General features: G+C 40.4%; 1 protein-coding gene across 6 annotated transcripts in view; it reads right to left on the minus strand.

Annotated features, from left to right (window-relative positions):
• Positions 1-18,471, minus strand: part of MTHFD1L (methylenetetrahydrofolate dehydrogenase (NADP+ dependent) 1 like) — a 211,983-nt gene that overhangs the window by 146,805 nt on the left and 46,707 nt on the right. For all 6 annotated transcript variants that reach the window (XR_004352578.1, XM_032651641.1, XM_032651638.1 and 3 more), the window contains 5 exons: positions 10,768-10,904; positions 9,285-9,331; positions 6,965-7,072; positions 5,991-6,065; positions 4,257-4,359 (listed from right to left, as the gene is read on the minus strand). Coding sequence is in view for 5 of the 6 variants with exons in the window: in XM_032651641.1 (XP_032507532.1) it covers positions 4,257-4,359; positions 5,991-6,065; positions 6,965-7,072; positions 9,285-9,331; positions 10,768-10,904 (470 nt within the window). In the remaining variant the exon portion in view is untranslated. The remainder of the gene's footprint in view (positions 1-4,256; positions 4,360-5,990; positions 6,066-6,964; positions 7,073-9,284; positions 9,332-10,767; positions 10,905-18,471) is intronic.

An 18,471-nucleotide genomic window follows, 5' to 3' on the forward strand; every position in this document is an offset into this window, starting at 1 on the left:
CCACGAGCCACAACTACTGAGCCGGCATGCCTAGAGCCCGTGCTCCGCAACAAGAGAAGCCACCGCAACTACAATCTCGTAAGAAACGGCAACAAACAGTAGCCCCTGCTCGCCGCAACTAGAGAAAGCCCCTGCACAGCAATGAAGACCCAATGCAGCCAAAAAAAAAAAAAAGGTAGTAGACTTCCCAATGAAATGCTGAACATATTCATATCGGTAATTAAAAATGATGTTGGGGGCTTCACAGGTGGCGCAGTGGTTGAGAGTCCGCCTGCCGATGAAGGGGACACGGGTTCGTGCCCCGGTCCACGAAGATCCCACATGCCGCGGAGCGGCTGGGCCCGTGAGCCTTGGCCACTGAGCCTGCACGTCTGGAGCCTGTGCTCCACAACGGGAGAGGCCCGCATACCGCAAAAAAAAGATCAGAGCAGAAATAAATGAAATAGAAACAAAGAAAACAATAGCAAGGATCAATAAAACTAAAAGCTGGTTCTTTGAGAAAATAAACAAAATTAATAAACCATTAGCCAGACTCATCAAGAAAAAGAGGGAGAGGACTCAAGTCAATAAAATTAGACATGAAAAAGAAGTTACAAAGACACCGCAGAAATACAAAGCATCCTAAGAGACTGCTACAATCAACTCTATGCCAATAAAAGGGACAACCTAGAAGAAATGGACAAATTCTTAGAAAGGTATAACCTCTCAAAACTGAACCAGGAAGAAAGAGAAAATATGAACAGACCAATCACAAGTAATGAAATTGAAACTGTGATTAAAAATCTTCCAACAAACAAAAGTCCAGGACTAGTGGCTTCACAGGTGAATTCTATCAAACATTTAGAGAAGACCTAACACCCATCCTTCTCAAACTCTTCCAAAAAATTGCAGAGGAAGGAACACTCCCAAACTCATTCTATGAGGCCACCATCACCCTGATACCAAAACCAGACAAAGATACTACAAAAACAGAAAATTACAGACCAATATCACTGATGAATACAGATGCAAAAATCCTCAACAAAATACTAGCAAACAGAATCCAACAACACATTAAAAGGATCATACACCATGATCAAGTGGGATTTATCCCAGGGGTAAAAGGATTCTTCAATATACACAAATCAATCAATGTGATACATCATACTAACAAACTGAAGAATAAAAAGCATATGATCATCTCAATAGATGCAGAAAAAGCTTCTGACAAAATTCAACACCCACTTATGATAAAAACTCTCCAGAAAGTGGGCACAAAGGGAACTTACCTCGACATAATAAAGGCCATATATGACAAACCCACAGCAAACATCATTCTCAATGGTGAAAAACTGAAAGCATTTCCTGTAAGATCAGGAACACGACAAGGATGTCCACTCTCACCACTATTATTCAACATAGTTTTGGAAGTCCTAGCCATGGCAATCAGAGAAGAAAAAGAAATAAAAGGAATCCAAATTGGAAAAGAAGAAGTAAAGCTGTCACTGTTTGCAGGTGACATGATACTATACATAGAGAATCCTAAAGATGGCATCAGAAAACTATTAGAGCTAATCAATGAATTTGGTAAAGTTGCAGGATACAAAATTAATGCATAGAAATCTCTTGCATTCCTATACACTAATGATGAAAAATCTGAAAGAGAAATTAAGGAAACACTCCCATTTACTATTGCAACAAAAAGAATAAAATACCTAGGAAAAAACCTACCTAGGGAGACAATAGACCTGCATGCAGAAAACTATAAGACACTGATGAAAGAAATTAAAGATGACACAAACAGATGGAGAGATATACCATGTTCTTGGATTGGAAGAATCAATATTGTGAAAATGACTATACTACCCAAAGCAATTTACAGAGTCAATGCAATCCCTATCAAATTACCAATGGCATTTTTTACAGAACTAGAAGAAAAAATCTTAAAATTTGTATGGAGACACAAAAGACCCCGAATAGCCAAAGCAGCCTTGAGGGAAAAAAACAGAGCTGGAGGAATGAGACTCGCTGATTTCAGACTATACTACAAAGCTACAGTAATCAAGACAATATGGTACTGGCACAAAAACAGAAACACAGATCAATGGAACAAGATAAAAGCCTAGAGAGAAACCCATGCACCTATGGTCAACTAATCTATGACAAAGGAGGCAAGGATATACAATGGAGAAAAGAAAGTCTCTTCAATAAGTGATGCTGGGAAAACTGGACAGCTACATGTGAAAGAATGAAATTAGAACACTCCCTAACACCATACACAAAAATAAACTCAAAATGGATTAGAGACCTAAATGTAAGTCCTGAAAGTATAAACCTCTTAGAGGAAAACATAGGAAGAACACTCTTTGACATAAATCACAACAAGATCTTTTTTGATCCACCTCCTAGAGTAATGGAAATAAAAACAAAAATAAACAAATGGGAGCTAATGAAACTTCAAAGCTTTTGCACAGCAAAGGAAACCATAAAGAAGACGAAAAGACAACCCTCAGAATGGGAGAGAATATTTGCAAATGAATCAATGGACAAAGGATTAATCTCCAAAATATATAAACAGGTCATGCAGCTCAATATTAAAGAAACACACAACCCAATCCAAAAATGGGCAGAAGACCTAAATAGACATTTCTCCAAAGACATACAGATGGCCAAGAAGCACAGGAAAAGCTGCTCAACATCACTAATTATTTAAGAAATGCAAATCAAAACTACAATGAGGTATCACCTCACACCAGTTAGAATGGGCATCATCAGAAAATCTACAAACAACAAATGCTGGAGAGGATGTGGAGAAAAGCGAACCCTCTTGCACTGTTGGTGGGAACGTAAATTGATACAGTCACTATGGAGAACAGTATGGAGGTTCCTTAAAAAACTAAAAATTAATTACCATATGACCCAGCAATCCCAGTACTGGGCATATACACAGAGAAAACCATAATTCAAAAAGACACATGCACCCTAATGTTCATTGCAGCACTATTTACAACAGCCAGGTCGTGGAAGCAACCTAAATGCCCATCGACAGACGAATGGATAAAGAAGATGTGGTACATATATACAATGGAATATTACTCAGCCATAAAAAGGAACGAAATTGGGTCATTTATAGAGACGTGGATGGATCCAGAGACTTTCATACAGAGTGAAGTAAGTCAGAAAGGCAAAAACAAATATCGTATATTAACATGTATATGTGGAACCTAGAAAAATGGTACAGATGAACCAGTTTGCAGGGCAGAAATTGAGACACAGATGTAGAGAACAAACGTATGGACACCAAGTGGGGAAAGCAGCAGTGGGTGGAGGTGATGGTGTGATGAACTGGGCAATTGGGATTGACATGTATACACTGATGTGTATAAAACTGATGACTAATAAGGACCTACTGTATAAAAAAATAAATAAAATTTAAAAATTCAAAAAAAAAGTTGGAAAAAATCTTGTCACAGTTGGTACTAATGTAAAAGCAGCTGTGATTTAATTCTAAAAAAGAAAAAAAAAAAAAAAAGGAATATACACCATCTAACTCTTCGGTAGGTTTTATCAAGTGCTATTACCACATGCCTGTAATTATATATTACCGCCTCCATTTCCATCTCCAAGAGACCGGGGCCCAGAACAGGTATGTGACTCGCTGAGGGGGAGACACCCACTCAACGCTCCTGACTCCACATTTAGTGCTTTCCCCCACTATCCCACCCTTATGGAGGGCAGTGTGGGAGAAGTGAGGGGTGTCACAGCCAAGAGGAAAACAGGGAGGTCAGGACAGATGTCCCTCTGCCCCACGTTTGAAGTGCTGAAGGGGATTCTAGTAAGTGGCTGGAAGCAAGAGACTCAGAGAAAAGATTCTGCACTGAAAATACAAATTTCTAAGCTGCTTAGAGCTAGTGGTGAGGAAGAGAGTAAGAAATCAGAATGGCGGGTAGAGAGGGCAGCAGGACAATTAAGGGGAGAGACACAGACATTTTTACCCCCAAAGAGAATACAGGAGGTCAGAGATGAGACAGGAGAAAAGTAATTTTCCTCGGAAATCTGGAAGAGATGGGGTGAATGGGATGAGCTAAGGGTATAGCTTTTTCTCCTAAATAGGAGGCAAGGATGAGAGAAGAGACTGGTAAAATAAGTGACGGAAATAAATGGAGGGATTATGTTACGCAAGCTAGGAAGACAGTGGGAAGAAATACAGTTGTGCATTTATGCAGAGCTCCAATTGGAAGACATGTCACCCTCCCCATCTAGCCACCAGCACCTACCTCTCTGCCACGTGATGGTGGAGGGGTCAATGTCAAGACGGGCAAATTTCCTCATTTCCTCTTCTGTCAGAGAGCTCGGATCAGTCTTATTTATTCCCAGTTTCTAATGATTAAGAAGAACAAAATATGTTTTAGAAGGAATAAAAAGCAAGATGTAACCAAATTATCCCTCTACTTTTACCTTCTCCATGACTAGTAAAGCCTTTTTAAAAACTAAGCTGAACTTCAAGTAAATGGTAGGTTAGTCCAACTCATAAATGAATGGATCCAAACACCTCCTAAAATGGGAGACATTCTTTGTGTACTGTCACCTGTTATTCGAAGGGTGTATTTGTAATAATACACCCTTCGAATAACAGGTGACAGTACACAAAGAATAAGTGCCGTATTGTCTGTCATAGCCTAAGGCTCTCTACATAGTCACCACATGCCGTGCACAGAAGGGGCATAAAACTTCCATCTAACTGATGCTCCAGTTCACTAGTTGTTCTTTTCAGATACAAATACCAATAATTTTTTTTTAACAATTTCCTCTTTTATTTATTTATTTTATTTTTATTTTTGGCTGCGTTGGGTCTTCGTTGCTACGCGCAGGCTTTCTCTAGCTGTGACGAGCAGGGGCTACTCTTCGTTGCAGTGCACGGGCTTCTCACTGCGGTGGCTTCTCTTGCTGTGGAGTGTGGGCTCTAGGCATGTGGGCTTCAGTAGTTGTGGCACGCGGGCTCAGTAGTTGTGGCCCGCAGGCTCTAGAGTGCACACTCAGTAGTTGTGGCTCGCGGGCTCTAGAGTGCAGGCCCAGTTGTTGTGGCACACGGGCTTTGTTGCTCCGAGGCATGTGGGATCTTCCCGGACCAGGGATCGAACCCGTATCCCCTGCGCTGGCAGGCAGATTCGTAACCACTGCGTCACCAGGGAAGTCCATACCAATAATTTAAGTAACGATTATGTCTACGCTTTCAAGTTATTTCTAATTCCACAAGAAAAAAAATTAAAACTTTTAAAGCATCTCTTTCTATAAAGAAAACACTCTAACAAAGTGGTTTTTGATAAAGTATAAGAAAAGAATCTGGGAAGCAAACTATAAACATTGGAGATGCTGAGGATACCATATTGTGCGTTATTCTCAACAAACTGAACTTGGTTCAGTAAGAAGCCAGGAGATGAATTTTTTAAACCAATTCTCACCAACCAGTGGTTGTAGATTATACCATTAAAGTTATTTTTTAGTCTGAAAAAAAGCAAAGGGAAAATCTATGTGATAGTAGGGCATTAAGTAGCAAACAGCACTAGAAAATGGTAAAATGGATAAGAATTAAGAGCACATCCACAAATACAATCTTAGAATCTTGCTACAATAAAAACTGAAATAGATGAATTTTCAAAGTCTTTCTTAGAAAATTAAGAACTGTCATGAAAAGGAAGACTCTTGGCAATCTTCATTTGTTAGTTGACTAGAGTTCTCAGCAGAGTGGTGCTCTCGTTTTATAGATGAAGAAGCTGACATCTATAAGGGTGAACTAATTTGTCCACCTGCTTTTGGGTGCAGGATCAAGGCCTCAGGCATCTAGTTCTGGGCAATCTCTGCTACATTGTTCTGTCTATTTAGAGTTCAATATCCAAAAAAAGCATCTGAAAACCAAAATCAAATCAAGTTCAAAATTTCTGGTTCTGACAATTTTTCTGATTTGTTTCCAGGGTATTTTCTTTTTAAAGAACCATTAACTAGAAACTTACTTTCAGCCGAGCAAGTTGAATTTTTGAAAATTCTCTAACACCATTCACTGAAGCAACCAGTCGATTATACAGAGCCTAGAAATGCAAAATAAAAACAAAACTCACAAAAGTTTAAGGGCCAACCATGAACTTGGACAATTTACAGAATATGGCAAAGTTCATTACATTTATAACCAAACTGCTTAAGATTACAGACCCTATTAAAATTCTTGGTTAATGTAAACAATTTAGACTGAAGTTCCGTCATTTTAATAAATTCGACTAGATCTGCAATAATGCACATTGTAAAGAGTTCATATGAAAATACATTTCTTGATCTACAGCCTTATAACTACCAAATTAAAATTTATCTCTATATTTATTTTTGGCTTCAAAAACTCACTAGGGAGTTAGTTTAATTGGAGGATGTTAGGACCTTTGTAAAATGTGTCAGAAATTCCCACTTTTATCCATGTCCTATGTCTATGAGGAATTAGCATCTAGTAGTCTGTCCCCTTCAGGTGTGTGATTTACCTCTTAGACCCCACAGCCCTGAGGCCCAAAAAGGGGGTCTGACCTGTTTAGCAGGGCATCTAGGATAGCTGCCTGTAACATCAGAATCTTAAAAAGGTATCTCTCCAACCCCCTTAGCAGAGACCAGAGATTACACCCATGGGCAAAACTAAGAGAACTTGTCTACCGATTACCTTTAAAACTAAAGGTTCGTCTTGAAGACAATTTGGCTTAAAAAGAGCAACTAGCATAATTCTCCCAATAACCTGATAGTGGTCATAAACTAATTTGAGAACCTTACCAAAGTAAAGATCCTCTCCTTAAGGAATAAGGACATATATACAATTCACAACATTTTGAATAGAATTTCAGAGAACTTTCGGACTCCAAAAGTTTTTTCATGAATTCCTTAATCCAGGAATCCCAGGATAAGATGCCCAAAATGGCCTTTTGGGCATCTTAAAACAAGGAGCCTTTCTCACCTTATCTGTTTGAGTATTTTCATGCAAAATCCTTGTGTCGATAGCAGCGGCCAACAAGTTATTAGCAGCGGTGATGGCATGGATGTCCCCAGTCAGGTGAAGGTTGAACTATAAAATGAAACGAAAACATCTTTCTACTTGTTTCAAACAACCATTGCAGTACTGAAGGACTTTCCAAATAAACAAAATATTCTGCTAATGACATACCCTTACAATGCTTAGGATATGCCGAAGATCAGAAAATGTCAGTCTTCCACTTGACAACAAAGAATACTTGCACAGACTTTCTATTGCAAATTCTTCCTTTCTCAGGTTAAGAGTGAAACAATTCTGATGGACTTAATGATTGGGTTCCTTATTTTGGTTTTCTTTTTTCACGTACTTTTATGCACTGTTTTATAATTAAGAAAATAGTACCATATCAAATGTACTTTGGAATAAGGCAGGGAATAAAACACACAGTAGCCATAGAACAATATAGAATGTGACAGCCTGAGAAATAGGAAAAAAGTATCACTCTCACAACTGTCTATTTCGTTATTTTTCTTCTAATCTCACGCGCACACATGATTATTATCTGTAGAATCAGCATGTTTGTAATTTGCTAACTTTTTCAGATAGTTCTAACTACCTTGTCCCTCAGTTTGGCCCAACCTGGGCCATGCAGGTGATGCCATATGACAGCAGGTCAGCAGCGCCCTTTCAATACTCCCCAGGCCACGTTCCTTACACTCCATCCCTAACCTGGCCCCCTGGCTCTGGAGCTTCCTGGCTTGTGACTGTTACTCATCCTCCTGCAGATGAGGCCTGGGGCTATTTTTCTCAGCCAAGCCTTGACTATGCTTTCTCACTCCCACTCCCTTCTCACTCCCACCCCCAACATCTGAAGATTGTCCAAAATTTCCCTCTAGCTTCCATGATGCTCACATCCCTGTGGGTAAAAAGAAAACCCTTTCCTATTCCTTCAACAAAATCAACAAATATTTCCTAGTGAGCACCTCTTACGTGCTGGGCACACTGCTAAGTGCTGGGGCCCAGGGGGTCTAACTCCTCACGGCCCGATGGGACCACACGGAGGTAAACACAGAGCAGGAGGGGATCTGTGGGATGGAACAGAACCTCCACGGAGCAGGTACCATTTGAAATGTGAGCTGAGCAGGGAAGGCAGGAAAGGAAGGGAAGAACATTCCAGACTTGGAACCAAGAGAAAACAGGGCAAGGAGTTTGGCAGGGTGGAGACAGGGAGGGTGGCATGGGAACCTGAGACACTGGGGGTGGAGAGATGGCCGGAGCGTGACGGAGTAACTGCTAAAATGCAGGCAACAGAAAAGGACATGGGCTTTAGGAAGACTTCTCAGGACCTGAACCAAGAGGCTGATGTGGAGAGTGGAACTGATGGGACCTGGTCACTGGTTAAATCCAGGGGACAAGGAAGTGTTAATACAGGGTGTAGAAACTGGTCTTGTATAAATAAGAATTGACACCATTGGCCTATTTGGACCATTTTTTTTTTTTTGGAACTACGGTTGTCCCTCAGTATCCATGGGGAATTGGTTTCAGGACCCTGTAGATAGCAAAATCCACAGATCCTCAAAGTCCCTTATGTAAAATAGTGTAGTATTTGCATATAACATACTCTCATCCTCTGGTGTAATCTAAATGATCGCTAGACTACTTATAATACTCAGTACAATGGAAACGTTATGAAAATAGTTACCAGCGTGCATTAATTCAAGTTTTGCTTTTTGGAACTTTCTGGAAAACTTTTTTTCCTGAGTATTTTCAAGCTGCAGTTGGTCAAAACCATGGATGTGGAACCTGTGGATACAGATGAGCGACTGGATTTGATTCTGGAGTCTCAGTTCACAGAGTGAAGAGTCCAGGCCTTCCTGAATTCAGCAGTATAACAGATGACTGATGGAGATACAGCTCTGCATCCTCTCATCCAGAACCCTTGAGGTGGGTTTTGGGATTCAGAATATTTTGGAATGTAGAAATGTAGTGTGATAGACACATAATTTAATTATAAAACATTCCAAGCGGGGTCCAGGTCAGCATCCATTAATCAAAAATAATATTTCTGCAGCAAAATATATGAATATTTACACCTAGTGGCACAGACAAAATCCGTAAGTAGCTCTATAACAGTAAATGTCAGGTTTTCCCCCAAATGGGTCAGGCAAACATTTCTGGTTTTCAGAGCCTTCAGAACTTTGGGATCGAGGATAAAGTACTGTGGGCCTGTATTTACAGAAGCATAGAGAAAAGGTTCCAGGAGGGAAAAACAGTGACACAAGACACGTGTCTCTTGGAATCTTACCTCTTCCATAGGGATGACCTGGGCGTATCCACCACCTGCAGCTCCTCCTAAACAACAGAGCAGGTACCATTTGAAATGAGGTGCCAAGTACAGGAGCCCCAGGGACACAGCTCCCCAAGCCCAACAGGGAGGCACGTACCCGCAAGATGTAATAAAAAGAGGCAGTGAGAAATAATACGTCGCAGACAAAGCAGAACAGAAGGTGAAGAAAGTTCACCCTGCGTCCCACTATATAATTTAAGGACTTTGGTCTCTTTGTTTAAAAGGTGGGTAAGCAGAACACAGCAAACGGCGTTACAGCGAACATGAGATTCTGTCGTTAATTTATTATTAGATCTATGTGGCTATGCTTCACCTAAACTGCATGTGCATTTAAAGTACCAAAAACTTTCCTAAATAAAATCTACCTGATCAACAGACTTACACATTACAGACTCCTGTCAGTTTATTTTAGTTACTAGTATATATGATCTATCATGCTGCTTATCCCCCAATATAGTAAAGTTATGACATTAAAAAGACTTCTCTATCCTAAAACAATGATACCTTCTGTGTCCACATCATTTTACAGTTGACCTTATTTTTATACACTGTTTTGCCTCACGATAATCTGGTAAGCCTAGTACTATATACCTTTTACACTTTTACACATGCAGCTCAGAGAAGTTATGACTGGCTAAAGGTCACATAGCGGTAAGAGACACAGCCACAAATAAAACCCCAGGCTTCTTGTCCACATCTAGTGTTCACTGCACTACATAATGTATGACATTCTAACAGTACTTAAAGTTAGGAGTTGTTAATATTTGTAACAGTAATATAAATATAATACTGCTAAAAACCACAAAGTACCGAGAACAAGCAGTAATTGTAGCAGTAAAGGCTATTATAAAGTGAGCTGAAGAATGATTCATGATAAATCCATGAAGCAAGACTAGTGACTGTGGAGGTGCCAGATCACAGCCCAACCACAGCCACAGAGGAAGTTCATCGCATCTCCCGGTCCACAGCCAGTTTCCAGAGCTCCTTGGGGCCCACACAGCAACTCCAATGACATGAGGCTTGGGGCTGACCTAAGGGATCTCTTAACGGTTTGGATGGAAAGACCTTTTAGCTTGGCTGGGATGACAAAACACCAACATAAACAGCTGAGTTTCAAAACCGCTCGGCAAAGAAGGTACTGATGAAATGGAAGGCTTTCTGCTCAAGGCTAGAGTCCCGAGCAAGAGCCCAACCGTCACTCAAGGGAAGCAAGGGAATCGGCTTCCTGAGGGGCTCCGCGGAGACCTCCCCGCTGAAGCTCTCTCTGTGGGAGGATCACGCTGCGGCGACCTCCTGAATGTGCAGGGAGGAGAGGGGCGGGGGAGGGCTGCGGGAGTGCACGTAGAGATGAAATGTATCAGTTCCTCTACTAAGTTGTAACTCCACGATTGCTGGTGATAAATTTTGCCCTGAAAAACATACTAGTTGTTAAATAAACTACCTTTCACTCCAAAAGTCGGTCCTTGAGAAGGCTGCCTCAGACAGGCAAAGGAGTTGATGTTCAGGTGCGCAGTCAATGCCTGCACGAGCCCAATTGTAACTGCACTTTTCCCTTCTCCCAGAGGGGTGGGTGTGATCCTGGTGTGGGGGAAAAGGAGGAGCAAATTTAGTATTTTCTAGACAACCTATGCACAGTCAATCCATGGTACAAGAACCAACTCGGAGGAGACTGAGAGAGACCAGGCCACTCCAGAATCACTCAACCGTTCAACTTCCTTGGATCTTTTTTTTTTTGCTGTACGTGGGCCTCTCACCGTTGTGGCCTCTCCCGTCGCGGAGCACAGGCTCTGGACGCACAGGCTCAGCGGCCATGGCTCACGGGCCCAGCCGCTCCGCGGCATGTGGGATCTTCCCGGACCGGGGCACGAACCTGTGTCCCCTGCATCGGCAGGTGGACTCTCAACCACTGCGCCACCAGGGAAGCCCGTCCTTGGATCTTTTTATGGTCTACCCACATCACAAAAGTCCGTGCTTAAGCTAAAATCAAGATATAGACATATCTTTACCAAGAGTGCCAAGAAAGAAAAGCTAATTCAGCAGTAGTGCCAATAACACTATCAACTTCAAGAAACAGCAAAGAATTATTCATCAAAACAATTTAAATAACTAAGCTGATGTCACTTTCTTGCTGATGGATAATTTGGCATTTGTTCTTCTAGGGCCATTTACCGAGGGCATTAAGTGGGCACGAGGCCTAAGTCAACGGTCCATGGGTGGTGAGGCATGGCCAGACTCTCATTTTGGAAGGGATTCTAATGTCCCCATTCATCCATCTCCTTCTAGATATCAGTGTCGGGGCTTGTCCAGCCATGTTTAAACACAAGCTGTGCTGGAGGCTCATTACCTCCAGGGTGGCCCATTCATTTCCTGATAGCTTTTACAGTTAGACAAGTTCTTTGTCCTAAAGAGGAGATATCTGCATTCCTGTAGCTTCCTACAGACACACTCAGCCTCTCCCTTCCCATACAACCACCCTTCCAGTATTGGGAAGGAGTAAGTCCGCAGCTCCTAAGCACATTCAGGAGGTGAGGTCTGCTCTGGGAGCTCACTGTTGAGCACGCACCCTACAAAGCCAAGCATCAGAGGCTCACAACATCAAAGAATTAAGTAATGGGACAGGCGTATATTACATTCTCAAGTAAAGACCCATGAAATTGTTCCTTGGCATATCCTAACCACTGTTACAAGTTTAAAAACTGCTTTTGCCTTACAATTTAGTCTTCTGTGGGTTAGATGCTGTGAGCCAGATTGTCTAGGACGTTCAACCAAAACAAAACTGATGACAGAGTTTTCTGACCCATAAAACCCAGCGATGTGACCACAAAGAAGCAATACAACTGTCTCCGTCCACCACAGCAATACAATCAATCACTCTTTCAGCAAATATTTCTTAAGTACCACTGTGTCCAGGTAACTAGACCCCGGGGACACAGTGACGACCACACTGGACTCCACAGAGCTTATGGCCGATGGGAGATGTGGAGAGATCAATGAGCAGTTACAATGAATGTGAGAAACGCTGAGAAAGAGGAAACAGGGCAATTACACTATATTATGAGAGCACATAGGACGATCCAAGTAGACTTGGGACAAGCAGGGAAGGCTTCCTGGTGGAAGTAACATCTAAGCCAGATAAAAGTGAGGGTGGGTTTGGGGTAGTTAATATGCTAGGTTCTGTGCTTTATATTTGTTGGGTTAATCTTCATTTGATAAACGAGGAAGCTAAGGCACAGGAATTTTAAGTATCCTGCCCAAGGCCACACAATTAGTAAGCAGTAGAGCTGGAAATTAAACCCAGGCAAGTCATCTGACTTCACTAGGTTATTTCTATGGATGGAAATCATTATCGATAATGAGTAATTTAAAGCATGGGAATGGAGACGATCAGCCAGTGGAGGGAACAGAGTACAAAAGGGATAAAGACAGAATTGTTAAGAACATGGTCTCTTAAAGAGTAGTTAGAAGAGAGCAAAGGCAAACTAAGAAGGAGCAGTATTAAGTTCGGGAAACCCTGACAGGAGGCAGAGGTGTGACAGGGGAATCTTCCAGGGAGCCATGGAAGTGTCCCCAGACTCAAATGGAGTCCAGTGAAAAGCGGTCACTGGATGTAGCAACAAGGAGGCCACTGGCAGGGAGCTAGTGATCCCACTGGAATGCTCCTCGGTGACGTACACTTCCAACCAAGAGCCACAGGCATCACGATCTTACGTAAAGAAAATGCAGGTCAGATGTAGGGTGGATTAAGTACTGTACTGGTATTTACTTCTTGCAAAGGAAGAGAGGCTTTACTTAAATGTGTCACACGAAGGATTAGATTTTCATCCCTAAGGATATGCTCACAATGCTGCTGGCGAGAGCCAAAAGCAGACACGCCCAGAGATGACCTCCCAAAAACTTCAGCTAAGCGTCCAGCTCTTAATGAGAAACACAGGACTGCTGAGCATTCTGCCAACTGATACAATTCAGGAAAATCAGAAAGTAGGAAGTATTTACGGGGAGCAATCAAAGGAGAGCTACCAAAAAAATTTTATTTCACCTCAATTCCTACATTTGGCATCAAAATTTGGCTTAATTGTCGTCTCACGATCCTTAGCTCACATTCCAAACTATCAAGTTGACTGAGGAAAGAAAAAGCACCATGTTAACCTAATTTCTTTTTCTGTAAGAGCCTGGAGTTTATGGAAATGGAACTGGGGGTTCTGCTCATTATCTTCCACATCTTCTCCTAGGATATTTATCTGCTCCCTCCAACTTCCCACAGGACTCATTTCGTGCTTATTATCTAACTTTTCAGGGGGCATTAGGACTACAAACTTGCTGAGGTGGAAGACTATTTCCATTGCGTTTCTGTCACATGTCCAGGCACAGATGAGCAAAAAACATTAGAAAAAGAAATGACACCTTTTCTAAGACAAATATTATTCACTGTCAACTACAGTAAAAATGAACTGAACGAGCTGGAGATCTCCCAGACATCTCCAACTGAACGATAAGACCCAGGTCCACGCAACGACCAGCAAGCTACAGTGCTGGACACCCTATGCCAAACAACTAGCAAGACAGGAACACAACCCCACCCATTAGCAGAGAGGCTGCCTAAAATCATAATAAGGTCACAGTCATCCTAAAACACACCAACGGACATGGTCCTGCCCAGCAGAAAGACAAGATCCAGCCTCATCCACCAGAACACAGGCACCAGCCTACACAACCCACTGAACCAAACTTAGCCACTGGGGGCAGACACCAAAAACAATGGAAACTACGAACCTGCAGCCTGTGAAAAGAAGACCCCAAACACAGTAAGTTAAGCAAAATGAGAAAACAGAGGAATGCACAGCAGATGAAGGAGCAAGATAAAACCCCACCAGACCCAACAAATCAAGAGAAAATAGGGAGTCTACCTGAAAAAGAAATCAGAGTAAGGATAGTAAAGATGATCCAAAATCTTGGAAATAGAATGGAGAAAATATAAGAAATGTTTAACAAGGACCTAGAAGAACTAAAGAGCAAACAAACAATGATGAACAACACAATAAATGAAATTAAAAATTCTCTACAAGGAATCAATAGCAGAATAACTGAGGCAGAAGAACGGATACGTGACCTGGAAGATAAAATAGTGGAAATAACTACCGCAGAGCAGAATAAAGAAAAAAGAATGAAAAGAATTGAGGACAGTCTCAAGAGACCTTTGGGACAACATTAAATACACCAACATGAGAATTATAGGGGTCCCAGAAGAAGAAGAGAAAAAAAAGGGTCTAAGAAAATATTTGAAGACATTATAATTGAAAACTTCCCTAATATGGGAAAGGAAATAGTCAATCAAGTCCAGGAAGCACAGAGAGTCCCATACAGGATAACTCCAAGAAGAAACACGCCAAGACACATATTAATCAAATTATCAAATATTAAAGGAAAAGAAAACATATTAAAAGCAGCAAGGGAAAAACAACAAATAATACACAAGGGAATCCCCATAAGGTTAACAGCTGATCTTTCAGCAGAAACTCTGCAAGCCAGAAGGAAGTGGCAGGACATATTTAAAGCGCTGAAAGGGTAAAACCTACAACCAAGATTACTCTACCCAGCAAGGATCTCATTCAGATTAGACGGAGAACGTAAAACCTTTACAGACAAGCAAAAGCTAAGAATTCAGCACCACTAAACCAGCTTTACAACAAATGCTAAAGGAACTTCTCTAGGAAGGAAACACAAGAGAAGGAAAACACCTACAAAAACAAACCCAAAACAATTAACAAAATGGTAATAGGAATGTACATACCGATAACTGCCTTAAATGTAAATAGATTAACTGCTCCAACCAAAAGACAGACTGGCTGAATGGATACAAAAACAACACGCATAGATATGCTGTCTAAAAGAGGACCCACTTCAGACCTAGGGACACATACAGACTGAAAGTGAGGGGCTGGAAAAAGATATTCCATGCAAATGGAAATCAAAACAAGCTGGAGTAGCAATTCTCATATCAGACAAAATAGACTATAAAATAAAGGCTGTTACAACAGACAAAGAAGGACACTACATAATGATCAAGGGATCAATCCTAGAAGAAGATATAACAATTGTAAATAATAATGCACCCAACATAGGAGTGCCTCAATACATAAGGCAAATGCTAACAGCCATAAAAGGGGAAATCGACAGTAACACAATCATAGTACGGGACTTTAACACCCCACTTTCACCAATGGACAGATCATCCAAAATGAAAATAAATAAGGAAACACAAGCTTTAAATGATACATTAAACAAGATGCACTTAATTGATATTTACAGGACACTCCATCCAAAAACAAGAGTACACATTCTTCTCAAGTGCTCATGGAACATTCTCCAGGATAAATCATATCTTGGGTCACAAATCAAGCCTTGGTAAATTTAAGAAAATTGAAATCGCATCAAGTTTCTTTTCTGACCACAGTGCTATGAGAGTAGATATCAATTACAGGAAAAAATCTGTAAAAACTACAAACACATGGAGGCTAAACAATACACTACTAAATAACCAAGAGATCACTGAAAGAATCAAACAGGAAATCAAAAAGTGCCTAGAAACAAATCACATGAAAACACAATGACCCAAAACCTATGGGATGCAGCAAAAGCAGTTCTAAGAGGGAAGTCTATAGCAATACAATCCTATCTCAAGAAACAAGAAACATCTCAAATAAACAACCTAACCTTACACCTAAAGCAATTAGAGAAAGAAGAACAAAAAACCCCCAAAGTTAGCAGAAGGAAAGAAATCATAAAGATCAGAGCAGAAATAAACGAAAAAGAAATGAAGGAAAGAATAGCAAAGATCAATAAAACTAAAAGCTGGCTCTTTGAGAAGATAAAGTTGATAAAGCATTAGTCAGACTCATCAAGAAAAAAAAGGGAGAAGACTCAAATCAATAGAATTAGAAATGAAAAAGGAGAAATGACATTGCAGAAATACAAAGGATAATGAGAGATTACTACAAGCAGCATATGCCAATAAAATGGACAGCCTGGAAGAAATGGACAAATTCTTAGAAAAGCACAACCTTCCAAGACTGAACCAGGAAGAAACAGAAAATGTAAACAGACCAATCACAAGCACTGAATTGAGACTGTGATTAAAAATCTTCCAACAAACAAAAGCCCAGGACCAGATGGCTTCACAGGTGAATTCTATCAAACATTTAGAGAAGAGCTAATACCTATCCTTCTCAAACTCTTCCAAGATATAGCAAAGGGATGAACACTCCCAAACTCATTCTACGAGGCCACCATCACCCTGATACCAAAACCAGACAAAGATGTCACAAAGAAAGAAAACTAAAGGCCAATATCACTGATGAACATAGAGGCAAAAATCCTCAACAAAATACTAGTAAACAGAATCCAACAGCACATTAAAAGGCTCATACACCACGATCAAGTGGGGTTTATCCCAGGAATGCAAGGATTCTTCAATATACACAAATCAATCAACGTGATACACCATATTAACAAATTGAAGGAGAAAAACCATATGATCATCTCAATAGATGCAGAAAAAGCCTTTGACAAAATTCAACACCCATTTATATAAAAAACCTCCAGAAAGTAGGCATAGAGGGAACTTACCTCAACATAATAAAGGCCATATATGACAAGCCCACAGCCAACACTGTTCTCAATGGTGAAAAAATGAAACCATTTCCTGTAAGATCAGGAACAAGACAAGGTTGTCCACTCCCACCATTATTATTCAACATAGTTTTGGAAGTTTTAGCCACATCAATTACAGAAGAAAAAGAAATAAAAGGAACCCAAATCAGAAAAGAAGAAATAAAGCTGTCACTGTTTGCAGATGACATGATACTATACATAGAGAATCCTAAAGATGCTACCAGAAAACTACTAGAGCTAATCAATGAATTTGGTAAAGTAGCAGGATACAAAATTAATGAACAGATATCTCTTGTATTCCTATACACTAATGATGAAATATCTGAAAGAGAAATTAAGGAAACACTTCCATTTACCATTTCAACGAAAAGAATAAAATACCTAGGAATAAACCTACCTAAGGACACAAAAGACCTGTATGCGGAAAACGATAAGACACTGATGAAAGAAAATAAAGATTATACAAACAGATGGAGAGATATACCATATTCTTTTATTGGAAGAATCAACATTGTGAATATGACTCTACTACCCAAAGCAATCTACAGATTCAGTGCAATCCCTATCAAACTACCAATGGCATTTTCCACAGAACTAAAACAAAGAATTTCACAATTTGTATGGAAACACAAAAGACCCCAAATAGCCAAAGCAATCTTGAAAAAGAAAAACGGAGCTGAAGGAATCAGGCTCCCAGACTTCAGACAACACTACAAAGCTACAGTAATCAAGACAGGACGGTACTGGCACAAAAACAGAAATATAGATCAATGGAACAGGATAGAAAACCCAGAGATAAACCCACGCACATATGGTCACCTTATTTTTGATAAAGGAGGCCAGAATATACAATGGAGAAAAGACAGCCTCTTCAATAAGTGGTGTTGGGAGAACTGGACAGCTACATGTAAAAGAATGAAATTAGAACACTCCCTAACACCATACACAAAAATAAACTCAAAATGGATTAAAGACCTAAACGTAAGGCTAGACACTATAAAACTCTTGGAGGAAAACATAGGCAGAACACTCTATGACATAAATCACAGCAAGATCCTTTTTGACTCACCCCTTAGAGAAATGGAAATAAAAACAAAAATAAACAAGTGGGACCTAATGAAACTTAAAAGCTTTTGCACAGCAAAGTAAACCATAAACAAGATGAAAAGACAACCCTCAGAGTGGGAGAAAATATTTGCTAATGAAGCAACTGAAAGGATTAATCTCCAGAATTTACAAGCAGCTCATGCAGCTCAGCTACAAAAAAACAAACAACCCAATCCAAAAATGGGCAGAAGACTCAGACATTTCTCCAAAGAAGATATCAGATTGCCAACAAACACATGAAAGGATGTTCAACATCACTAACCATTAGAGAATTGCAAATCCAAACTACGATGAGGTATCCCCTCACACCAGTCAGGATGGTCATCTCAAAAAATCTACAAACAATAAATGCTGGAGAGGGTGTGGTGAA

Source organism: Phocoena sinus, chromosome 12, assembly GCF_008692025.1.
Source record: "Phocoena sinus isolate mPhoSin1 chromosome 12, mPhoSin1.pri, whole genome shotgun sequence".
NCBI classification, from domain to species: Eukaryota; Metazoa; Chordata; class Mammalia; order Artiodactyla; family Phocoenidae; genus Phocoena; species Phocoena sinus.